The following is a 26,881-nucleotide window of genomic DNA, read 5'->3' as shown; positions in this document are numbered from 1 at the left end:
AGGAATTCTAGTAAAGTGGTGCAAACACACAAAAAAGACGGCAGTGATTTCTGGTAGGGTGCCAAGGTAGGTTACCTAAAAAATAAAACATGGAGCTCAACACAAACCTTTGTTTAAAACTTTAAACAAACGATTCACATTGCTCTAACAAACCATAATCAGCTCTTTAAAATCAAAATAAGCATGAAACTAACAAACTAGATGACAAATCCATGCAAACGTAGGTGTGCTGTCAAGTGAAGTTCATTATTGCATAAGATTGATATCAAACTATATTCTGGTGTATCTTGATGAGACTGTACATCATGAAATTGTCAGCCATGTGACATGCTGCCTTCCAAGTTCAAGAGCTTCAGCTTTTGAATGCAAGAAGCTGGCACTTTATGTAAAAATTACAAGAGCATGGCAAGATGCACAGGCTTATGGAACTTAGGAGCATTTGTTGGACGGTGATCACTTTTGCTCCTTGCAATTTCGGCCCACTTCTATTGGTGTTTAGGTACCTGTCAAAAAACACTTGAGCAAAAATGTGAAGCAAAAAAATCAAAACAAAGTGTCTTACTTACCAGAGTGCAAGGTTAAAACAGGCGGAGGCCCGGAAGGAAGATTGCCTGCCAAGCCTTACAGGCAGTCATGAGGTGTCATGTGCACCCAGTGCACTTGGGTGGATATCTGTACTAATAAGTGCAAGTTTTGAGTTAGATGGTGTGCACATGGTGTTTTCGTGAGCTCCTAATTCAGTGGGACAAATCGTCACCCATAGGCCAATCAGTCGGCTACTGTAACCTCACGCATCTGTAACCCACCTGGAGTTGGTGTGTACAATTAATTGTCCAAGGCAGTTTATTAGGCCAGGTGCCAGGCATTCGGCGTGTAGACAGGCGGCAGGTATCTGGACAGCTACGGACAGGCAGGACAGGCTTAGACAGGTGAGGCAGTGACCCAATAGGTCTGGCAGCAAGCCAACTCGTCGATCAATAAAGAGGGGCTCATATACCTAAAAACAGGCCTCTCCTCTCCCCACTTCAGTCATCTACCAACGAGATCTAGCCAATCAAATCAGATCATCAGAGCAAGGGAAGCAGACGCCATTCCAGCAAGGTGTGTCCATGTAGCAGTAGTTAATGCAGCCCTTTGTTGTGCGTTAGAAATTGACCTGCTCGATTCATTGCTGTCCAGATCCAGGTCAGTCTTCCAAATCTCTATAGTTCAAAACGCAGCCTGCTCGTGCACAGATCCTGCACGTGCGAGTCCAGCCTCCTTACCCCAGGCCTGCAGTCATTTCAGTAAAGAAGAAGGCGACCTACACATCATGGGTCAGTCTCCACATTCAGGATAGTCATTGTACTCATTTCAACTTCAGTAATAAACCAAATACACCAGAAGGTGGGGGCCCGGAAGTATATCAAAGAGACCTGGGACACCTAAGAAACCCCATGTACACACTGTGCTTGGAGCTGTTGAGGCCTAATAGGTGAACTTTAAGAGTTTTGTAGTTTAATTGCAAGCTCAGTTTATTATTGTTAATGTTTTAATAACCAACATTAAAGTGGCAAGTTTCATCTAACACTTCAATGAGGGCAGAAAAGTCACAACATGGGCGGACAACTTATAAATTGGACAGCCTAATAAATTACGAGCATAGACAGCTTAAGTGACTGTGGACAGCCCACCACGTCTACATGTTTGGACATACAAGAGAAACACTAGTCATGTAAATGAGTTCTTAACTTAATGGAGACTAACACAAAAACACACGTTAAGCTGCATATTAACGCAAATCACCCTACATGGAAGCGTGAATGAAAGCATGCAACAATAGATAAGATAGATGTCTAATCTACTAGATATTACTAACATGAACGAATATTTACAATGATTGCTAATGATGATAGCTTAATGATGCTCACGGTATGTCAGGCGTGGTCTTATCTTGCTTTGCCCACCACTTTCTCCAAGCACATGATGTCACGTGCATCCGTTAATCCCGACGCTCATAGACATGTATATTCTCATTAGCAAATATATAGGCAGCTTTAGGGGCAGATTTAGAGCGGATTTTGCAGCCCTACAAGCTCCCGGAAGTGCCCAAGACATAGCCCAATGGTCAGGACACCTTTTGGACATAGTTTGGACACAAAATATGACTTTTTGGACAAAGTTTTGTGGGAAAAATAGGCAAAACCGACTTGATTACGACTTCATACCTTTTCCCTATAAATAGGATCATTCGGCATTCATTAGGATCATCATTCAAAGATCAAGAGGATCCACTTGTCAGAGTCTGCAAGGCAGCAAGGACAGTGGTGGATCAGCAAGAGCTTCTCTTGTCCGATTGCAAGTAGAGGGCTGCAAGGATCTTTGGTATGCATCATAAAGCTGTAAATCAGCAAGATCATTTGCACTATATACCATGTTTTGGCAATATAGAGTAGATAGATTAGGTCCATCTCTCCTCTTTTGTGTATTTGCTAAACATAGGATTAGCATTAATCTTCTTTGCTTAGCGTTAATCATGGACACGCTTCCACAATGCATGTTACATTGGTATCACAACTTAGGTCATCCTATTTGTCCATGTTGAATTAGGGTTTCTGAAAATAGGGTTTGTGTTTTGGGGTTTGCAGGCCAAAATTAGGGTTTTCATATTTTGCATCAGTTCAGCTCTAGCAATAGTGTTTTCAATCCTAGATTCGATGTGGAAAGTGAAAAACCAAATTAGGGTTTCCATTTTTAGGGTTTCAACCCATTTTTGCATGTAGCATAGGTTGCATGTAGGGTAGAATATGGACAAGACTTAACCTAGGTAGGAAAAGACTTCTTTTTGCTACTCGTTCCACCAAAACCTCACCTCAATGGAGAGCAATGATGCGAGTTACGGCATGAGTATGAGACTATGCAGAGTCGTTGGAGATGGGAAGATGAATGATGATACAAAAGGGAACAAGAATGCCAAGCCTAGTACGAACAAATCATGGCCGAGTATAGGCAACAACTCATAGAAGAGGACCGTCGGCAACGCAAGAAAGAAGCAAGTAAAGCTTCAAGAAGAGGCGCGTGAAGCCCAACTTTTGTAGAAACAAGGTTGGGCACACCTCACGGAAACCTAGCACAATTCATGGTAGTATCAACAAAGGCCAAGGAGGAATCACCTCGGGTTGTGAAGCAGCCCAAGACTGAGAGTATTGACCGAACGAAAAGAGAGCTTCTAAAACAAGAGTTCTCAAGACACACAAAGAAGTGTTTCTTAGGAGGTGCCATTACCCACCATGCACATACCAAAGTTGGAACCAAACCCAGAGCCAAAAGCCAAACCAGAACAAGAACCACAGATCATGCAAATGGATCCTTCAAAATCCTATTTGGAGGAGGATAAGGTCAACTCGATAGTTCCCAAGAAGGTGGATCTCTCCAAATCCTATTTGGATGAGGATGAGAACATCTCAGAAGTTTCAAAGGAGCTTCCAAAAAACCTCTCTGAACCCTGTGAGGAGGAAGAGACTACATGTAGTTTAGAAGAACCAGAGACTGAGCCAGAGAACTTGAAGACCAAGTCAGGGAGCTTGGGGATTGAACCGATGGATATGAAGTGCAGACTTCAATTGGACCCGAACGGAATCGGAGCAAAGATGTATGGATTACCCCAGTGCTCCAAGCTTAGCAGGAGGAGATGTCATGTGCAACCGTTAATCTTGATGCTCATAGACATTTATATTCTCATTAGTAAATATAAGGACAGATTTAGAGCGGATTTCGCAACCCTGCAGGCTCCTAGAAGTGTCCAAGACATAGCCCAATGGTTAGGACACTTCTTGGGCATAGTTTGGACACAAAATATGACTTTCTGAAATATTGTGGAAAAAATAGGCAAAAACCGACTTGATTGCGAATTCATACCTTTTCCCTATAAATAGGATCATCTGGATGCTAACTATACTAACTAAAATGTATGATTAGGATCATCATTCAAAGATCAAGAGGATCCATTTGTCAGAGTCTGCAAAGGCAACGACGACACAATGGTGGATCAATAGGAGCTTCTTTTATCTAATTGCAAGTAGAGGGCTGCAAGGATCTTTGGTATGCATCATGAAGCTGTGAATCAGCAAGATCATTTGCACGAAGCTGTGAATCAGCAAGATCATTGTATATATAGCATGTTTTGGCAATATACAATAGATTAGATCTCTCTCCTCTTTTGTGTATTTACTAAACATAGGATTAGCGTTAATCTTCTTTGCTTAGCATTAATCATGAACACACTTCCGCAACGCATGTTACACATGCCTAAACTCATGAATGACCCTTAGCCCTAGCCCTCTATTTATATTTTATGATGAGGTAGTTAGCTAGCTCCTTTAGTTTTGGATGGCTTTTATTATATTTGCACATTATTAATAATAATGTCCAAATATAATAGAAGTGTCCACATTGGCTACTCATTGGGCGCCTAGACCAAATACAATGAGATAGCTAACAACTTATTAATAATAATGTCCAAATATAATAAAAGTGTCCACACCGGCTGCTCATTGGACCAAATACAATGAGATGGCTAACAAGGCCCAAATTGACCAAGACTTGTCCATGAACAAGCCACACCCTCTAAAGTGGCTAAACAATCGAGACATGTCCCGTCACATTGTAGGAAGATGGCACGTGACATCCCCTCTTGCTTAACTTGGAGCAAGGATGCACATGATGCCCATGTGCTCCAACCTAGTGTTGATCTAACTACAGGCTCAACCTCCCACAAGATGTCTATGCAATTGCCTCCTCGGGAAATGCGGACGTTGGAACTAGTCTCTTCCCTACCGTGGTAGACTCCACAAAAACCTCAGGAACTGTTGAAGCACTCAACTCATCCTCCTCAACAAATTTGGACAAACATTTATGAATCTTGAAAATTGATACGAGATAGCTATCCTTCCTCTATCGTTATCACCTTCAAGTCTAGCAGTGTCTGCACCTCCGGATCATCCTTTGGACTCTTCTCCTTACTTGGAAACTCTAACTCCATTGCCACTTCCTCTCTTCAAAGCCGTACGGCACACTCAAACACTCCCTCTTGCTAAGCTTCCTCCATGGGTGGACTCACCATTGTACTGCCAACTAGTTCTCCAACACTACCAGCAATCAGCATTCCTCTTGATGAACTCTCTCTTTCCCATATGGAGAACATATTCTTCATGGTCTGCTCCCAAATCTTTAACTCGGAGTGGTCCTTAGGCGAAGAACAAGCTCCATGTCTACCATGAAAAGTTACTTGCTGTTTTTCTACAGCATTCAACGATAAACCCTAAACCCTAGACCCTAGACTTCTACATACTTCCTCCCAAAAGCCGAAGATGTTATCCAATATGCTTCTCTCTTGGGTAAAGGTGGTTTGGGTTGAATCACGTCCGAGAGATGAGGCTGCAGGCGACCGGGCTGACGGCTTTGGCGAGGATTTTGTAAACGTTTCCTAAGAGGGTGATGGAGCACCACTACCAAATCAAGTGAATCAGCCCCTTGGAGAGTCTCTCCGGCATGTGACCCGAGGCCATGATCTCATTGAAGGAGCCCATGAAACTGTCTTCCATGAGATCCCAATGATGCAGAAAGAGAGACCAGCAAGCCATCCTCGTCTAGCCACTTGCCTTGTGGAAGGGCATGGAGTGAATCTCGTAACTCGGTGAGAGAGAAAGGGGAGCACAAGACAGCTTGGAGGTCTAGGGGCACCACATCCCGCGTATGCTGCCCCCCCCCCCCTTTTTCCCCCCGCTCGGGGCCCCCCAGGGACACCGCTGGGAGCTTTCTCGTGCCATGACATCCTTTGGCGGTACTAGGCTCAAACGGGGGACCAGCTCTCATTTTCTTATCGGCTTCCATGAGCACACCTGCCCCCAACCCCCTGTCAAAATACGTAGTGGAGATGATGACCAAATCTGGGAACACGAGAGCAAACACAATGTAGAAAAACAGCACAAGAGAAGGAGAGAGATAGAGGCGTGTAACTCTGCTCTATATACACAAAGAAGATCCCAAATACAAGATGAAATGGCAAGGGGTGTGGGGGTCCATTATATATGGACCCCAAGCAACAGTCGGCTTGCTCCAAAGGCAACCGACAGGGTCCAGTCCTCCACGACCAGCTACAAGGGCCAGTCGGCCAGCACAACTTGAGTAGGCCAACACTGTACATAAGTCGGGTACAGTCGGCCAGAGGAAAAAGCACCTGCCAGCTCACGACTGCCCCCCCAAGCCATAGATAAATGGGAAAAATATGGGGAAAATACGGGGAGTGAGGAAAAATGAGAAAAGCACCTACAAGGACGGGCACACCCACAACAGAGGCCCTGGTGTCTCAGTAAAGACAGGAGATGACTTCTAACACCCCCGCTCAGCTCCTGGCTATGAAACCAACCACACGGAGCTGGGGTGCCGCCTGAGCAAATCCTGAGATAGCGACTTCGTAAGGAGGTCCACCGTACTGTCCTCCGTCGAACAGAACTCTAGCAAGGTGTCATCAGCAACAATCTTTTCACGAACAAAGTGCCTCTGGATGACCGTGGGTTCCTCCAGTGGAAGCCCAATCCTGCCATGCAACCTCACCACCTCACAAGCAGCATCACAAGCAGCCCGGTACTCTGCCTCTGTCGACAACAAGGCAAAAGATGACTGCCTCTTACTGCTCCATAAAACTGCTCCTGGGCCTGAAGTAGATCTCCTCGTGGCTGGATCTCCTCCCCAATCTAAGTCACTCCAATCGTGGAGTCGGACTCCGTCCATCAATCCCCCTCCTGTGTTGTAAAAGAGACTGTAAAGCTTTTATAGCTTTATTAACATGATTAAGACTTAATTAATAACATAAGACAAATGCTAATAGAAAGATTGAGTTGTTTGCATTGAGACAGGGGCCTTTCTTAAATAGAGGCCGAAAGGGTACAAGTGAAGAGACACATCCCTGGGAAGGGGTGTGGCTCTTGAGTTAACGGTTATGTCCTTTGGACTTAGGGGTGTGTCTTTTAATGAATAGACATGTCCTTTGATAGTGACCCATGTGTAAGGGTGTGACCCTTCACAGGTGTCCTTTCAGTTAATAAGGGATTAAGGAGTAATTAGGGAGAGATTAAGAGAGTTAGTCATAATCGTGACATTCCCTCCCACTTAAAATAAGACTCCGGCTAAGAAGAGATGGTTGTCTTTGAAAGAATTCCCGAAGAAGTTCTGGATATTCCTGTAAGTCTTCATCACTTTGCCAAGTAGAGTCGGAATCATCAAGATCTCTCCATTTAACCAAAAATTCTGTAGTGAGTTTATGTCGTGTTTCTTTCTGTCTGACATCAAGAATTATCTCTGGAATTAAGAGTATGTGTTTATCTTCGATTTCTAGAACATAATCCAAATGATCTAAAACTGGAGAATCACCGTCCACAAACTTCTTGAGCCAAAAAATGTGGAAAGTTGGATGAATTCTATACCAATGAACGCTGGGAAAGTATTAGTTTGGATTTTATCACTTCATTGCCACGTTCTTCTAAAGGCAATACATAGATTCTTGTGGTGGTTGATAGATTTTCTAAAATGGCACATTTCATTCCGTGCAAGAAAGCAGCTCAAGCTTCAGATATTGCAGTACTGTTTCTACAGTATATCTTCAAACTTCATGGATTGCCAAAATCTATAGTTTCGGATCGAGATCCAAAGTTTACAGGACATTTTTGGACTTCGATATTCAAGTCTCTTGGTACAAATTTACTCTTTAGCTCTGCTTATCATCCTCAGACAGATGGACAAACGGAACGAGTTAATCAGATTCTGGAAGAAATGCTGCGACATTACGTTCAGTCTCGATTAGCTTCATGGGAAGAATATTTACCTTTGGTAGAATTTGCTTATAATAATTCTTATCATTCAGCTATTGGAATGACACCTTTTCAAGTAGCTTATGGCCATACTCCCCTTATTCCTGCCAACTTTGTTCTTCAACATAAAGTGGCTTTAGCAGACCATCTCATTCAAGAAATGCAAGATATTCTATTACAGATTAAGGATAAGGTGATCAGCGTCCAAGAGCAATATCAACGCACAACTAATAAGCGTCGTCGTCACATTGAATTTCAAGAAGGAGACTTGGTATTATTATATATTGCCCCTTATTAATACAAGACAGTGAAATCAGTTTTCCCAAAGCTTCGCCCAAGATATTATGGACCCTTTCGTATTATTAAGAAGAACTCATCTCTCAGTTATAAGTTGGAGTTACCACCTTCTTGGGAACTAGAAGTGGTTGAAGAAGACCAGCTGGAACTTGTCTGCTAGCTTTCATACGTTGGCATGAGAGACACGCTGTAACAAACTTAATAACATCTTGCTTCATTTGAGACCAATAGTATGTAACTGTCAAAAGACGATAAGTCTTGTTGATGCCTGGGTGTGCAGCATAAGTGACCTCGTGATGTTCTTACAGCAATACTCTTTGAACATGAGTATCATGAGGTACACAAATACGATCCTGATAATATAATAAACCATCCACTATTGTATATGCTCCATAAATCTTTAAGTCGGAAGGAGAGGCATTTTGAGAATTAAGAATTCGAAATGCATTTCCAAAATCACGATCTGTTGAATAACGGTCCTTAAAACTTTGAGGTATATCCATTTCAACTGTAGAAATAGCCAAGACCGAAGCTGACGGCATACGACTGAGGGCATCCGCAACCACATTGGTAAGACCAGGAACATACTCAATTGTCATATCAAAATTGGCTAAGAATTCGACCCAACGTGCTTGCCTAGCATTCATAACTGACTGCGTGAAGATATATTTCAAAGAATGATGATCTGTTTTCACCACTGAATCCGCACCAAGGAGATTATGTTTCCATGCACGATAGGCATGAACAATAGCTAAAAATTCCTTGTCATATACCGGGTATCTTCCTTGAATTGCAGAGTACTTATGACTGTCAAACGCAATAGCACGTCCTTGTTGCATTGAGACGGCACCAGTGGCAATATCAGAAGCATCCGTGTAAACATCAAAGGGGAGAGTAGGGTCTGGAATAGCCATGACAGGAGTTGTTGTCAAAGCTGTCTTTAAATTTTCAAAAGCTTGTGTTGCGGCTTTAAGCCATTGGAATGCAGGAGCGGACTTGAGAAGTTCGGTGAGAGGAGTAGCTATTTCGGAAAATCGATGAACCTTTGTGTGATAGAAGTTGGCAAGTCCCAGAAAAGAACAAACATCATGGATGTTTGTGGGAGTTGGCCAATTGACAATAACCTGTATTTTCTTTGGATCCACGGAAATACCGTCTGCTGAAATAACATGTCCAAGGTATTCCAAGGATGTCTTGAAGAATTCACTTTTGCCTGAATTAATATAAAGAGCATTGTCTCGAAGCACCTGGAAAAAGATCTTAAGATGTGCCTTGTGGTCTTCCATATTACGACTGAACACCAGGATGTCGTCAAGATAAATAATGACGAACTTGTCCAAAAAAGGACGAAAAAGATCATTCATCAGACTCATAAATGTTGCAGGGGCATTGGTTAACCCGAGTGGCATGACCAGGTACTCGTTATGACCATATTTTGTGTGAAAAGCTGTCTTATATTCATCACCTTCGCGAATGCGAATTTGATGATATCCAGACTTAAGATCAATTTTGGAGAAGACCTTTGCATGAAGCAATTGATCAAACAATTCATCAATGCGTGGAAGAGGATACTTATTCTTGATAGTTAACTTATTAAGGGCACGATAGTTGATGCAAAGGCGCATAGACTTATCCTTCTTTTTCACCAAAAGCACTGGAGCTCCAAAAGAGCTTTTACTTGGTCGAATATGTCCTTTCTCCAAAAGCTCAGTAAGTTGTCGCTGTATCTCCAGAGATTCCGTAAAAGAAACTCGATATGGAGCACGAGTAGGTGAAGCACTGCCAGGAAGAATATCAATAGCACGGTCGACTAGTCGACGAGGTGGGAGAACCGCAGGAAGCTCCTGAGGAAAAGATCCAAGTATGGAGCAAAGAAAGGTTGCCTGAGATACATCACCTTTGTATCTATGTCCTCGGGAGGGTCGTTGGCTGAATAGACCATTAAAAGTGCTGAGGAACAACCACTCTTGCAGACCCACCGTTTCACTTGAAGAGCTGAAAGGGTTGGTGTAGAAGGTTGGTCTCTGATTCCTTCAAGAGCCACAAGCATATCATTTTGAGCAAATTGTATAGAATGGTTTCGGAAACTGATCAGGGGATCATATTGATACAGCCATTCTTGACCAAGGATCGTATCATAATGTGCCAAATTCATGACTTGGAAATCCAATTTGTCACGAAAGTGCTGAATTCGAAAGGAGAGGTGTTTGGCAATGGTGTTACACCAGGATGTGGAACCATCGGCAAGCTCTACTTCATAAACAACAGTACTTGGAGAAGTCCGAATCTTCAATCTCTAAGTCAAGGTGGTTCCCACAAAATTATGAGAACACCCACTGTCAATGAGCACCTGAATAGGGTGACTGGAAATAGAACCTTGAGGAACCAAAACCTGAGTAGACCGCTGAGGCAACGGTGAAGAGGCAGTGTGTGCTGTAGCAGTAGCGGTAATTACTAAAGCATGTGCAATAGCATGGTGATTATCATTAACTGCACGCTTTCCTTTGTCAGCAACTAGGGGTTTCTCCTCAGAAGTGGGGGGTTCAGCATTAGAATTCTGTCGATGGGTTGGTCTTTTGGGGCACTCAAACCAACGATGAGGTCCGTGACAAATTGTGCACAAGCCCGTCTTTTGTTGATCCCGTCCAGAAGGAACAGTAGAAGGACGAGGATTGCAAGATTGGTCACGTCTTTGGTCCCGTCCACGATCCGAACTGCGTGGTTGGAAGGAGAGAGAACGTCGGAACCGAAAAGAGGACGATCCTTCTGATCGGCGAGGGTGTTGAGAATTATTCCATTGGGGATTAGGCCGGGAGGTAGAAGAGCCAGATGACTCTCTGCGACTATCTCGGCTCATACGAGATCCATTGGCTTTCTGAAAGTCATTAGCTCGACCGGAAGAGGCCGAATTTCAAGAATTAATGTCTGCAACACACTCGGCATATCATATGGCATCGGCAAGATCGACAGGGTTATATTTCTAAACATCGGCACGAAGTGTGGGGTTAAGCTCTTCAACGAAGGCATGAAGTTCGTTCGCTGGGAACAAAGAATCAATCTCCAGTATCAAGTTGGTGAACTCGGAGATATAAGAGGCCAAGGAACCAATTTGGTCCAAATGGCGTAAGCGAGTACAGGCTTGGAAATCCGCATTGGCAGGTATGAACTGCTTACAGAGGACCCGCTCGAATTTTTCCCACGTTGTAATCGTTTTCCAAGAGTGCTGTCGTCATTGCCACCATAATAAAGCAGTGTCTTTGAGGAGGGATACCGCAAAAGTCACCTTTTTGGAGTCAGAAAGGGTCATGGTTTCAGAGTATCACTGCAGTTTGTAGAGCCATTGGTCTAAGATGCGCTTATTGTGCTGACCACCATAAGAGTCAGGGGGTTTAATTTCCAATTTCTTTGTTTTACTGGCTTGTAAAAGACGATAAAGAGTTTTAAGGTGGTCGCCTTCTACCTCGGAAGGAATGACGTCTTCGTCTGCTGGTACTGTTGCTGAAACATCTGCTGCTGGTACGGAACTTGTGTAGGAGTGGCGATCCGTGTGGAGCTGCTGGATCTGAGAGGCCAAGGATGCCATAGACTCCTGGAGTTACTGTTGGAACTGCTGTTGGAGTTGCTGCAAAGCTGACTACCATTCCGGAGGGGCTGGTATGTCAACAGGTTCTGCCATGAGAGGAGATGTTGATGTAGAGGCTTCAGGGTGATGAGGCTCTGGGGGTTTTTGTTGTTGATGACGCCGCTGGGCTCTAGTAAGAACCATCGGCTGGAGGGTGCGGCATCTGTAAATCCCGAGAGGAGAGGCTACGTACTGGTGAAGCGGCTATAGACCATCCAGTATAATAAGGGCGATTCTCTAGGACTGGGCTCGCACGAGAGTCTGCTACTAGAGAAGAAGGTACAGGGGTAGAGGCAGCTACTGGTGTCAAGGGTGTATACTCCGGTGTAGAGGGGCGCACCGTGAATGAAGATGGATGAATGTCCTCAGAATAAGTGCAATATTCATGAAAAATGATGCTACACTCGGGGAGGATAGCGCCCAGATAAGGGTGACGCCTGAGTATAAAACAATAATGATCCAGATCCTGTGCAGAAGTACGAACACGGATCACCCACACGTCGAATTCTCAGAGGTGAGAAGTCGGTGTGGCTATCTGTATGCGGTAATGAGTGGGCTGGAAAAAGGGGGGCACACTCACTGGAACACGGGCTGGGACTAGTGGAGAAACACAGGTAGGAGAGGGCACTATGGACTGAGAGGGAGTGTCCTGTAAATAACTGAAGTCATAGGTTTCCTCTGCCATAAGCCGTCGGAGAAGAGGGTAGTGTGTGTCCACGTGATCGGAGAGGTGCTTTGATCCCGTTAAAAAAAGGTATTGGCCCCGGAGGAGTGGAGAGCCCGCAAAAGAATGAAATGGCGGGTTGCTGATATGTTAATACTCCACATTCTGTGAAATGTGTATACTCAAGAAAATGGAAAGATCACACCTGAAGGAGGTTGCCATAATAAATAGTTTGGCTGGAGAAGAAGCACCAAGGTAGTAGCTGTCAAGCCACGGAGAACACCAACATAGACCGCAGGAGCCTAGCAATGAAGAAGGCTACTTTCGAGGAAGGGAGGGGGCAACAAGTTGGCGCGCAGAAGACCAAGGCAGGCGCCATTTCGTAGGAACCCGTAAGGTAAGTTTATGGTTTTTTTTTTTCAAAATGCGCTGGTCGGGCTGGCCGTTGGGTTCTCTCTTTTTCTTTTTTTTTTAATGCGCTGGTTGGCTGCCGTTTGTTTTTTTTTTGTGTGCGCGCTGATCGCTGCCGGGTTTCTTTGCGCAAGTCAGGTTGGCGGTTGCCTTGCGCTGGTCGGGTTACCGTTGGGTGCTGGCTGCCGGCTACTCGCGTGGCTGGTTGAGGCCATGTGTATGGAAGGCTTAAGTATAAGCCTTAAATTATAAGGCTCTTTTTTTTTTGTGTAAAGGTGACGGCCTGGATCGCGTAGCCGTCTGGAGGGAAAAGGTGCGCCGCTTCGTAGGGGCGCCGCCAGCAAAGCGAAGAGGTGGCGGGCAGTCACTATTCGGCGGCGAGAAGCTCTGCGGCAACTGCATGAATCAAACGAGGGGCTCACAGCCTGCACCGCACGAAGCGAGGAGGGGTGGAGCAGTCGATACTCAGCAGCTAGGGGCGCTCAGGGCCGGCAGTTGCACATAGCGAGGAGGGGGCACATAGCCTGTAGCGAACGAAGCAAGGAGGGGGGTGTTGAGCCAAATCTGCCATTGCTCCATAACTCCCATACAACACGCGTGTGGGTTGTCGAGGGGGAAGAACGCTGAGTGAAGAGGCTAAGTGGCCCGCAAAACCCACGGGGGAAAAAGAAATAAATATTTTACATGGGCAAAGCTTTACGCCAAGTCCACCATCGCTCCGCTGCTTCCATACAACATCGAGAAGAGGGGTGGACGAGGGAGTGCCGCGGAGAGGGTGAGGGCTTCACAACCCACAGGTAGGAAAAAAAAAATTGCTCTAATACCACTGTAAAGCTTTTATAGCTTTATTAACATGATTAAGACTTAATTAATAACATAAGACAAATGCTGATAGAAAGATTGAGTTGTTTGCATTGAGACAGGGACCTTTCTTAAATAGAGGCCGAAAGGGTACAAGTGAAGAGACACATCCCTGGGAAGGGGTGTGGCTCTTGAGTTAACGGTTATGTCCTTTGGACTTAGGGGTGTGTCTTTTAATGAATAGACGTGTCCTTTGATAGTGACCCATGTGTAAGGGTGTGACCCTTCACAGGTGTCCTTTCAGTTAATAAGAGATTAAGGAGTAATTAGGGAGAGATTAAGAGAGTTAGTCACAATCGTGACAGAGACCAGATCCTTCGCATGCTGCAGAAACCACAAGATACGCAATCCTGTCTCCCAAAGAGTCATCTACAAACACGAGCTCAACGGCCTCATCAGGAAGCTCCCGTCCAATCTGGTATCCATCAACCAAATCAATGAACCATTCTGCTTCCGAGTCAAAGAGGCATCACATTGCTCACAAGGATCAACACCTGTTACGGTGGAAAGCCAAGTCCTGGAAACCTGCTAAAGACCAAGCAAGGCCTTCTGAAACTTGTCAACCACCCCCTCTGAATCTGGAACCACAAAGCCTGGAGAATGTGCAAAAACCACCTCCTTCCGCAAGTAATCAACTGTCACCTGCCTGGCTTTCCAAGAGGTCCCCGTGGAAAGAACTTCCTCATCTACAGGAGTTTCTTTGTCCCGAATGCTACAAGACATCAGAGCGTAGGTCACCTGTAAAGTTTTCTCTGACTGACGAACACAAGAACTACCATCAGTACTGGAAAGTTCCTGCCAACTGCTGCCATCAACTAGCAAGCTATCCTCCATCTGGTTCCGGAAAGCCTGCACTTGCAGCGTATCCACACTTAAGTGGCCACTACCAGACTGCCACTCATCACAAAACTGAGGACCTAGGAGAGAGAGTGCTGAAAGTTTGTAAACTCCATTCTCCACTCCGCCTTCCCAAACTACCTGGCCTGTTGCCTTGTCCCAGTGAGCAACAAAATGCTCATCAAACTCCACCCGTACGCCAATCTTGCAAACCTAATGCACTGACAACATATGAAAACCAAGTGTGGGAACATACAACACCTGGGAGAAATGCTTCCCCCCTCTGCCCATCGGGAACTATCTCCAACCTGCCCTCACTATGAACTGGGATAGTGGATGTTTCCCCATTAAGAATGTGACCGGAATACCTGCGGAGATCCTGTAAATCTGAACGGAAAGGAGTCATGTGCCTGGAAGCACCACTGTCTAGAATCCACTCCCGCATATCCGTAGCCACTTGTCCTCCAACCTCCTCCCTACCTAAAGAAAATGAAACATCGGTGTCCATCACCTCCAAGTGCACAAATGCTGCAGTCTTCACGATTGTTGTTGAGGAGTCTTCACCCTTCTCGGTGTTCCGCTTGGGACACTACCTCCAATAGTGGCCTTTCTCGCCACAATCATTACAGGTCCTCTCTGCCTTTAGTTTCTCGCGGTCAACGTCGAACTTCTACTCAGAAGACTTCTCCGTTGAAGCCTTCCCTTTGCCCTTGTTACGGCCTTTCGACCGTTGGCCAGTTAAGGCCTCCGAGCCTCCACCCTGAGGAGGGTTCGTGAGTCGTTCCTCCTGGTCCAAGACCATGGACACAAGCTCCTCCCACGTGATAGTGTTGAGCTTGCCACTGGTAATCAAAGACGAGTAAAATACTGAGTACTAAGAGGGCAAATGCGACAGCAACGTTATGGCCATGTCTTCTTACGATATCTCCTTCCCAGCTTGGAGAACTTCGTGCTGAAGAGCTTACAGCTTGTTAATATGCTCCCGCATCGTCGACGACTTTGCAAGGCTCATAACCCGCATCTGTACTTCCAAGGAAATCCTCTTCATGGGCGATACCCTGTTGTAAAGAGAAGCCAAATGCTGCCATATACCTCTGGCCAACGTCATATGCTTTACATGATTGATTACCTGCGGTGTGCAGTTGAGGAAGATAAATGAACGGACCCTGGCGTTGACACGATCCCACAACTGTGCCTATGCCTCTTGATCCTTTCGAGTTGACAGTAACTCCCCTTCCTCTACTTCCGGCCGTGGAACCCCAACAACGATGAAATCAGCAAGGTCATATGACTCCAGAACAGATTCCATCATAACCTTCCATATGCCGTAGTTGTTCCCGTCCAACTGACGGTCCACCGGGAACGTGGGTTGTGTAGGGACCTTCACATGCCTCTCAGCCATCTAAAGCAGATCTGCCATTGCGGGGATGTTACTGAAAAAGGGTGGGTGGGTGGAAACAAAGAAGAACTTAACTTGCAAGTGGCTGTCCAGCAAATCAGCCCGCCTTCCTCTTGCTTCTCCTCTTCCTGAACAGTCCAAAACAGTCCACCAATCAGTAACACAATAGTCCCCCTCTTGCTCACACAACTCCCAAGAACTATCAAGAGTCTAGGACGTTGATACCATGTCAGAATACACAGCGGAGATGATGATCAAATCTGGGAACATGAGCAAACACAGTGCAAAAAAACAGCACAAGAGAAGTAGAGAGATAGAGGCGTGTAACTCTGCTCTATATACACAATGAAGATCCCGAATACAAGCTGAAATGGCAAGGGGTGTGGGGGCCCATTATATATGGACCCCAGGCAGCAGTCGGCCTGCTCCAGAGGCAGCTGACAGGGTCAGGTCCTCCACGACCAGCTACAAGGGCCAGTCGGCCAGCACAACTTGAGTCGGCCAACACTGTACATAAGTCGGGTACAGTCGGCCAGAGGAAAAAGCGCCTGCCAGCTCACAACTACTCCCCCCCAAGCCATAGATAAATGGAAAAAATATGGGGAAAAATACGGGGAGAGAGGAAAAATGAGAAAAGCACCTACAAGGGCGGGCACACCCACAACAGAGGCCCTGGAGTCTCAGTAAAGAAAGGAGATGACTTCTAGCACCCCCCCCCCCCCCCCCCAAAAAAAAAAAACAAACAAACAAACAAAACAACGTAGGTAGCTCAAAATAGGTCGTAGAGACCACCCCCTTTTTCCACTCTCCGGCGAGGCTAGGCCGCCAGATGCAGATGCATGAGATTGACGGTACTCCTGCTTGAGCAGACTACCAGTCCTCCCGAGACATCTCACCTAGCTTCCTCGGAGACTGCTAGAAGCGATTGTGGGACAGTTTCCAACCTCGGAAGGTCATTCTTTTCCCTTGATAGGTGGCTCATAGGAGTTTAGCAGTCAGCACGTGGCTCGCCATTGGTGGTCATCCAGCATAGTAGTGCACAAGATGCAGCCACGCGTCGGAGTCACAGCGACGCTCCCTTTGGGACTGCCCCAAATCGCAGTAGGTTTGGCTGAGGATTCTTGGTCTATCCACCACCTCTCGGACTTCCTCCTGCATCATCACTTGGGGAGCAGCTGCTTGGGTGACGGAGTCAGGGTCGCCCTTTACTATGAGGAGATGGATGATGGTCAAGCCCTCATCAAGGCCATTGAGGGCTTCCAACACCCCCCCCCTCCCCACCCCCACCTCTCCCTCAACCACCAGTGACCACCAGTGGAGTCCATTTGTGCCATATGGACAAATGTCATTCACACCCTCCGCGGTCTGTGGGGGAAGCTTTAGAGAGATTCGGAGTCCGGACCACATGCCGAGACATCGAGAGGCCTTCCTTCACATGTGGCAGCAGGGCCCCTTGCTCTTGGACAGTGCCGTTTACCCCACTTGGCACTACAAGCCTCCGGTTTGGCCCCTAAACTATGCTGAAAAATGCCAATGAGGTGATAGCTCAAGTGGTCAAGGTGTTTGCCTAGGACTGAGAGGTCCTGGGTTCAAAACCCCCCTCGGCGGCATCACCTACGGGTGGATAAAAAAGCGCCTACAGGCAGGCGACCACTGCAGCCGGACTTCGCAGGGAGGACATGGCAGTTCATTTTCTGGATTTTGAGGCGTCCTATGACAGGGTTGATTGGGCTTTTTTGGAGGGCACCATGCTTAGGATGGGATTTCCAACTGGATGGATTAGAGATGTCTCCGCCCTATATTTTGCAGCTCACAGTTATGTCATCCAGGGGGCCTCGGGGGACACGTTTCCGGTATCTAGATCAATCAGACAAGGATGCCTCCTAACCCCCTCCCCTTTCTCTCCGCGTAGGAGAGAGAACTCCATGGTCTCCGCCTCCCCACTAGATCCCAAGAGGAGCTACTTGACTCTAAGAGTTTGTAGACGACAAAGCTGCCTACCTCTCGGGAGAGGAGGGGAACCTGCAAAGATTTTCCCTTGCAATCGAGAGATCAACTGGCACAAGTCATGTGGTTTCTAGGTAGGATCTTCACCCATCCCGGCTTGGCATCGACTTGTCATTTCAGTGGGTTCCTATAGGCACCTGGTTCAGATACCTCGGGTGTCAGGTAGGGATTGACATCTCAGCCGAGCAACAGCTTCTTCTGAGCATTCAGAACAAACTTTTATATTGGAGCACCGCCTTCCTCTCCCTAGCTGGCTGCATGCTCCTGGCCAACCATGTGCTCCTTGCCACCATGTGGTACATCACTTCTTGCTGGTTGTTTTCCAAAGCTTTATTGTGTCAGGTGTAGCAACTTATCTGGAATTTTCCATGGGATGGGTATGACAGCCGCCCAGATTGGACCAAGGTGGCTTGGAGGGTGATTATTCAGCCTCCAACAGGTGGAAGATTGGGCATCATAGACCCAGAGGTGGAGAGCAAAGCCCTACTCGGCAAGTTGATCGTCAGAGGCCTTCTACTAGTGGTGAGCCCTGGAAGGCCTTTCTGATTGATTGGGTCTCGGCTCGGACCCCCTCACTTGGCAGCCCCTGGACTCCCAATGTACAATGGATCTTCAGGCTTGAGCACCGGTTTCGAGGACAGATTTTCAGCCAGTTTGATGAGAGCTTGGGGTCAACTCAAGCCAGCTCTCCAACAGCTCCCCCCGGCCTCAACCACTGGCTCCGGAGGACGAGCCAAGATCTGAAGGAATCTCTTGGGCAGCACTGCGAGCCACTATATCGTCCATCTCGACGTTAGGAACTATATGCTCATAATGGTTGCCAGTGGGCACCATTACCTCAGAGAACCACCTCCATGAAGATCAGGCCATTGGCGCTCCTGGGGAGGCAGGCAATGGCGCTGTCTAGGGTGGCGGACTGCCTTCCATCATAGGGCCCTCCTGCTGAGCTTGAGAAGGTGGCTCGACCACAAGGGTCGGCTAGAGAGCAACCTCCATCCTGACCTCCAGTCCTTATTCCCTTGCTCTCACCTGTTGCGCATGCTGAGGCCTCCAATGGAGGTCGGGGGGGCATCCTCTATGGGCTTGTCACCAAGGGCAGGACCGAGCAAGGTGGCCCAACTACTTGCACATGAAACAATAGCCTGGGAGACCAGCGTACTCTACCCGCTGAAGAATCGGGTCGCCCTGGAGGCTTGGGAGCGCAATAACCTATGGGAGATCCTTCAGGGAAGCAATGGAGACTCTGATAGACAAGATGCCCGATGTCATGGCCACCACTGATGGGGCTGTCTACAAGGACTCCAAAACCTTCCCTATATGTCGTAAAATTGATCGAATCAATGGGTAATACTTGTTGGGTTTCGGAGTCTTATGTGTGTGAACAGCCCCTAAAAAGGCTAAGTGTGCTAGTAATATGTGACCCTACTCTTATAGTGGTTCAACAATATCTAGATATTTTATACGTGTTTGACATAAGTAATGATGTCATCCAAAAGAGCCTTCTAGGCTATAAAAGCATTCGACTTGGTGAAGCATACACATCAATCAAACCTCTAATCACTTCCTCACTGTCTGCACAGCAATCACCATATAAAGCAAACATGGTATCAAAGCTTGGCCATCGTCGTCTGCTATACACCTAAAGCGGGCGACTAATATTAATAGAGTTGATGCCGAGTAGCTCCACAGACAGCGGCGCTGGCAACGACGAGGCACTGCACCAAAACTTGCGGGCATTGGATCTGGCCGACGCAGTCTGAAGCGAGCGAAGCTAGCAGAGGTGTTCTTGGTAGCGGTGATATCAATACGACGACAACAGCAACGATGACAACGACAAAAGCGGCGACAATGTGGGTTAGCAGACTCTAATACAATTTGATGGTATCAGGGTTTGCTAAAAGGCTATGGTGGATAGAGGATATCCTTGGGGTGTGTGTGTGTGTGTGTGAGAGAGAGAGAGAGAGAGAGAGAGAGAGAGTCTAATACCATTTGATGGTATCAGGGTTTGCTAAAAGGCTATGGTGGATAGAGAACATCCTTGGTGTGTGTGTATAGAGAGAGAGAAGAAAGAAAGTTGTATATTAACGTCTTCAAAAGGCCAAAATGACCTATGAGACCACAAGGTTACATCATATCCATGAGGTACATCATCCTAGGTACAAAATAGTAATAAAAAAGATAACAAAAATCTAGAACTATAAAATATGATCTAGGTACATGAGCAGAGAGCTCTCATACCACCCTAATACATCCCTCATGGGCCGCTATGACATGGTGCTCAAGGTGGTAAAACTGAGCTGGTGCGAGAAGGTTCCTGCGATGATGGGAGATGATGGCCCGGATTCTCCTGTGGTGGCGTGGCCGTGGGTGAGGGCCATGGGTCTGGGACGTCGAGCTCTGCATAACTCAGTTGGCTCTGTCAAGTGTCACACCTCTCGACCGAGCTCCTGCACTAGCCTGTGGTCTGAGTATGATGGGTGGATCGGCCCTCGGAGTGCTGGTATGGAAGAAGTCAATTAGAGCTCTCTGTGCTGGACCTCAAGCAAGTACAACTGATCTGGATCTCACTAAGGACTCCCTATGTCTACGGAGCTCTAGAAGAAAAAGTCCCAGGCATCTCTGATCCCAGGAAGTCCATGATCCTGGAAAGTGGTCCGAACATGGCGCACACATCCTATCCACACCAAAGGGTGGGGCTCACACACACACACTCATAGGGAGTGTTCACACACACAGGCTCTGAAACCCAATATAGGCTAAGCACATACCCAATGCCTAGGCTATGTAGTGGCTAAGTGGAGTGTTTGTATAGGCATTGCACAGATTAAACTTTGGTTTATGCATAGCCTATGCTTAGCCTATGTATAGGCTATGCCTAGCCTATGCTTAGCAACTTTTCTTAGCAAATTCGAAGGCTATATAGGATAAGCATAAGCTATGCATTGGCCAATGTATAGGTAAGCATTGGGATATGCCTATAGGTAAGCATTGGGGCCGCGGGGGGGGGGGGGGGATCAGCCATCTTCGTTAATAATCTCGGTATTTTGTGGCATTTTTTTATTTGTGCATATTGTGTGTTTAATTAAGTTAATCATTAAGTGTTTCAAAACCCACGATCCTTGGTTACAACAAGCTATCAACGTTCACACTCTCAAGGACAAATAAATTTGGGACCCAGCCTAATCAACCTCCAACTATGTATAGGAGGCTATTAGGAGCCCAATGATGCACTACCATGGCACACACGGACTAAAATGGTAAGTGCTGTAAATTACTTGAGAGCAAAAATCTCGGTGCCATTTGGCATCAAAAAAGAAAGTTTTAATATATAGATTTTGTGCAGATTTTAGTGAATTGAGATTGAAGGATTGTTACCTTATGGTTTTGTTTGATCGACGACTTCAAGCTCTTCCTCATTGTCAGTATCCTCATCCTCATTATCATCCTCCTCCTCGTCTCCTAATGCAATTTCAATTATTGTACCTGGAAACATGATGGGTCTGTCAATATAGGACACAAAATGTGTTAAAAAGAAAGACTTACAATACGAATTCCTTTTGTAATTAAGTAAAGGCCAATCAGGGATAATGGAGAGAAGTCTACAATACGAATCCTTTTGTAATTAAGTAAAGGCCATTCAGGGGGGGGGGGGGGGGGGGGGGGGGGGGGGGGGGGGGGGGGGGGGGAAGAGGGGGAGAGGACTTGAGATTTGCATCTAGAGTTGATTAGGGTGTGTAGAAATGGATTAGAATCAACATCTTAGCATGCTAGAAAAGCAAGAAAGAGATTTAACGCTAAAACAATGCTAATGACAAAAATAAAGCATACTGACAAGACAAGAGGTTTAGCTCAAAAGCTCATATATTTGATCCATTAGATAGAGTGCCTTTTTATAGGCTAGAGTACATCTCCATTAGCCATAAACATGGCCCATAAGCTTGATTACGCTCACCCTAACCTTTTCTAGATTTGAGCACCCACTTGGCTTCTATTCCCACTTCTTCTAGGTGCCTACTTTTGGCCTCCACATAGGCTGGCCATTCCACATATTCCTCACCCTTCGGGCTCCCTTTGACCCTTTGAACCATAGTCTATGACTTATGCAACTTATAAAAATGTCACATACCACTCCCCCTTGCTCCAAACATTTACCCCACATCACTTGCTATTTCAACACTTCCCCTCAAGTGATGAACTACCACCACCATACATACATTGGACCTACACTCTTAGTCATTTGCTAGAGTGGTTTATCACAGGTGCCTCATAGGCTACAGTGTTAGCTTAAAGCTTGTAGTTTTACACACGGGTAGGAATATAATGAATGGGTTTAAACACAAGTGAGAGGGGTGCCCTCTTCCATCAACTAGAAGAGTCTTTCCAATGATTAGCCTTTTTCTTGGGAAGCCCCTTTATTTGGCTCTTCTTTAGTCATGATATTTGCTTGAGTGTTGTTTGGAGTCTTCTTCTTGCACCAACAATCTTTCCCTATGTGGCATGGCGTGCCACAAAAGTTGCACTTCACTCGGGCTCTTGGTCCTTTGGTGAAGAATGCCTTCTCCTCGTAGTGTGATGATCCACCTACTTTAATTTTGAGTCTCTTTTCTTCTTTTATCAAGGCTCCTTCAATGGTGAAGATTGGGATGGTGAAGATTGGGTCAGGTAGGTTCTTCAAGGTAGCCACCAACAGGCTAAATGCTTTCTTCCAAGGTCATGCTCTTGAGGAGGATTGCTACCTCCTCTTCCACCAGAGACCCTTCACATGCAAGTTTTTGCATAACACTTTTCCTTTTATTTAGATGTGGTTGGAGTGACTCACTCTCTTTGATGTCCAGCCCAAAAAATTAAATTTTTAGACTTATTTTAGAGTTTTTTTGTTTGGCACCAAATAGCAACGAATACCTAACCTCACTACAACCAACTCATCAAAACATAAGGGCATTGGGATTACCCTTCATCACGAACCGAAGTGTGGATGCCAAAATCCTGGTATGAATATAGTAAAGCTATGACAATAATAGACACCAATGAACTCTCCGGATAGGCCTCATCAATACATGCAAGATGCTTCTTGATTTCTTTCATCCTTGTGAGGAACTCATCCATTAAATCTCCCTCATTCATATACTCAAACTCTAACTGCTTGACCAAGTAGGCCACTCGTGCACCTAGCAAAGCGCTGCATGCGCATCCCAAGCCCACTTGCCAGTTTTATATGAGCGAATATGAGAAATAATGCTCCCTTTCACGAAAAATATGTAAGCCCAATGGGGCGTGCCGTGACTGACTAAACCATGTGCCCAAGAGATAGAGATATAGAGAGAGGGCGAAGAGAGAGAAGGGAATAGGAATCTTACACAATAAACCACACTGAGCGGGGAACAAGTCCCATCCCCTTTCAGGCATTTTTTCAGGAATAATCCACGGGCACGCTGACCAGGATCAATGTAACTTGGTTGAACACAATGCTAATCAATACACTTAAATACACCAAGATTTAATGGACAACATGCTCAATACAAGAAGTAATTTGCTGAATTGACAAGTGACGCACAATGAGCCAGAACAACCGGCCCCTCCCTCAAATAACGTATATTGATCTTGGGAGAATCAAGTACATAGTGTCATGGGCAATTCTGACCAGATTTCCATACCAATGCATATGAATACAGTATTGCAAACAATGTGGTTGTCGGTGTAGACTTACAACTCACACTACCCTCTCAAGTGCCCATGCTGACAAGGATAAGAAAGGGCAATTCCTTTATGGCCTTGACACACAAGTCCAATGGGAGGTGCGTATGTTTAGGCCAGCCACGTTCCAAGACGCACTCTCGCTTGCACAAAGTGCTGAAATGAAACACAATTCCTTTATGGCCTTGACACGCAAGTCCAATGGGGGGGAGGGGCAGAGACCAAAACCAGACGGGGCCTATGAGGGCAAAAGGATGAAAGGACCAGATGTGCAAGAGATCAAAGCAAATCAACACACAATGAAATGGATGAATGAGTATCTGTATAATGGTGAATGGAATCCAGTACAAGAGGCCTTCTGATGTGAGGTGACTCTGAGTAGTAGAACGTCAAAGAAGCAAAGACGAGGTCAGAGCTGAAGCACGGTCAGTAATGAAGACTCATGTCGATGTGAGGCGAGGTGATCAGTGTCGAAGGCTCGTGTCAGTGGATGCGGAGGCACTCCGAGGTGGTAGCTGTCTGTAGTGGGTAGTGGAAATGTCGTGGTGCACGCTCTGGTAACAAGCGTGTTGCGATACTTGAGGGGTGCAGACTCTGGTGACGAGGGTGCTGCAGTACCTAGAGGGGTGCAGGGCGGCTGGATGTCAAAGGCACGCGTCGATGTAAGGCGGTGGCTCTCTGAAGGTGAGGTGATGCAGACAAACGCAAACCTACAGATGAGTGGCCTGCAAGAGAAATGCAGATCTCAGGAGGAGCAGAGAGGGCTGCTGTCCCAAGTCGATAGAGAATGATGAGCAGAGAGGGCTGCTGTCCCAAGTCGATGGAGAATGATGAGCAAACAGGGCTGCGGTCCCAAGTCATGGAGAATGATGAGCAAAAAGGACCGCTGTCCCAGGCAGATGGTGTGCTGCCGTCACAAGGTAGGTGGTGAAGAGCAGAGGGAGCTGCTGTCCCGAGGTGTGATGCATGAGAAAAACGCAGATGTGATGGATGCAGAGAGGGCTGCTGTTCAGAGGTAGGCCGGCAGCAGCAGATAATGTTGATTATGATGTGGTGTTCTTTATGCTGAATATATATATATATATATATATATATATATATATATATTAGGCTGCTGGTCGACCCAGAGTAGGGGCTGTCGGCCAGCAGCACAAGACCAAAATCCCAAAAAAAACCCTTTTAGGGCTGGTTAAAATACCATTTTCACACCCCCTCTCAGGCCAAAAGGGGAAGATGAGAGAAGATAAAGGATACCAGGGTCCCAGCAGATAATGTTGATTATGATGTGGTGTTCTTTATGCTGATGAAGCGATGCATATATATATATATATATATATATATATATATATATATATATATGGGGTTAGGCTGCTGGTCGACCCAGAGTAGGGGCTGTCGGCCAGCAGCACAAGACCAAAATCCCAAAAAAAAACCCCTTTTAGGGCTGGTTAAAATACCATTTTCACACCCCCTCTCAGGCCAAAAGGGGAAGATGAGAGAAGATAAAGGATACCAGGGTCCCACACTGGCAGAAGGCATTTATCCCCCTTTTGAAGGTCGTGATGGCAGAGGTGAAGAGGGTGTGTAGGTGTAGACAGGCTGATCGTCTCCCAATGTAAGACCTTGAATGGGGCTCTCCAATGAGTAAAAAGTCACATCTCCTATGTGGTCCGGATCAGTGTAAGGAGAATCAAAATTTGGTGACAAAGGCTGGTCACCCCGAATCGCGGGTAGACGATCCATGCTGTGTGCTCTCGAGGTCTTCAATCCCTTTGCTCACAATAGCTCTGATACCATGTGAGGGCAAAAGAACGAAAGGACCAGATGTGCAAGAGATCAGAGTAAGGAGAATCAACATTTGGTGACAAAGGATGGTCCTCCGGAATCACGGGCAGATGATCCACGCTGTGTGCTCTCGTGGTATTCAATCCCTTTGCTCACGATAGCTCTGATACCATGTGAGGGTAAAAGGACGAAAGGACCAAATGTGCGAGAGATCACAAAAAATGATAGAAGAAGGCACTCCGAGAGGCAGTCGGTGTCGAAGGCTCGCGTCGGTGGATGCGGAAACACTCCAAGGTGGTACATGTCTGTAGTGGGCAACGGAAATGTAGTGGTGCAGGCTCTAGTGACAAGGGTGCTGCGGTACCTGAGGGGTGCAAACTCTAGTGACGAGGGTGCTCCAGTACCTGGAGGGATGTAGGGTTGGATGTCGAAGGCACGCATCAATGTGAGGTGATGGCTCTCCGAAGGTGAGGTGATGCAGACAAACGCAAATCTGCAAATGAGTGGCCTGCAAGAGAAACACAGACCTGAGGAGCAAAGAGGGTGGTTGTCCTAGGCAGATGGTGTGTTGCCATCACGAGGTAGGTGGTGAAGAGCAGAGAGGGCTACTGTCCCGACGTGTGCTGTAGGAGAAAAACGCAGATGTGATGGATGCAAAGAGGGCTTCTATCCTGAGGTGCGCTGCAGGAGAAAAACGCAGATGTGATGAAGATCCAGGCTACAGCAGAGGTAGGCTGGCAGCAGCAGATAATGTTGATTATGATGTGGTGTTCTTTATGCTGATGAAGCGATGCATATATATATGGGGTTGGGCTGCTAGTCGGCCCAAAGTAGGGGCTGTCGGCCAGCAACACGACCAAAATCCAAATTAAAAAAACCTTTTAGGGCTGGTTAAAATACCATTTTCACACAGGGTCTTCCCCAGGACAGAGCACGGGAGCCTCTGGCTTCAAGAACTCGACCAATGCGCCCAAGCTTACTCCAAACCAGAAAAATCAGGCAGACAAGACCGGTGGGAAATTGAGTGCCGAGGAGACAACTTAGTACAAGAAGGAGGGTAGGTGTTTCTTTTGTCACACAAAAGGACACAGGATTGTCCAAAGAAGACTACCACTCCACAAATAACCACCCCAGCCTCCACGGCTTCCGTGGTGAGCCTAGCTCCCACACAGACCCCAACGGTTGTCCCGAGCTCTTCAGATCCTAATGCTTCAATTGGTGCAATCGTTAGCCAGAAGCTCGAAGATAAGCAGCAGGTCGCCCAAGACCAAGAGTATGAGCACAACGAATTGCTCAACACCTTTGGCTACATAGGTGGCCAGAGAGTCGTCGTCTTGATCAACAGCCACAGCACGGAGAATAGAAAGTTGAGGGAGCATCAAGGTTGAAGCTCAGGGTGCTAAATTAGTGATTCATGGCATAGAGTTTGTGCGAGATTTTATGATTACCCCTCATGT

At 46.4% G+C, this 26,881-nt stretch overlaps 1 protein-coding gene across 2 annotated transcripts in view; it reads right to left on the bottom strand.

Annotated features, from left to right (window-relative positions):
* Positions 1-227: 227 nt before the first annotated feature.
* Positions 228-26,881, bottom strand: part of LOC147617047 (uncharacterized) — a 44,668-nt gene continuing 18,014 nt past the window's right edge. Inside the window, exons 2-3 of one of the 2 annotated variants that reach the window (XM_086776673.1) lie at positions 21,321-21,428; positions 228-503 (exon numbers count right to left, since the gene is read on the bottom strand). In XM_086776673.1, coding sequence (XP_086632799.1) covers positions 21,322-21,428 — 107 coding nt within the window. In that variant the 3' untranslated portion in view covers positions 228-503; position 21,321. The other variant, XM_086776674.1, reaches the window with a different exon arrangement.

Source organism: Cibotium barometz, chromosome 37, assembly GCF_041138505.1.
Source record: "Cibotium barometz isolate CiBa-2024 chromosome 37, ASM4113850v1, whole genome shotgun sequence".
NCBI lineage: Eukaryota > Viridiplantae > Streptophyta > Polypodiopsida > Cyatheales > Cibotiaceae > Cibotium > Cibotium barometz.
This window is presented reverse-complemented; position numbering and strand designations above follow the sequence as displayed.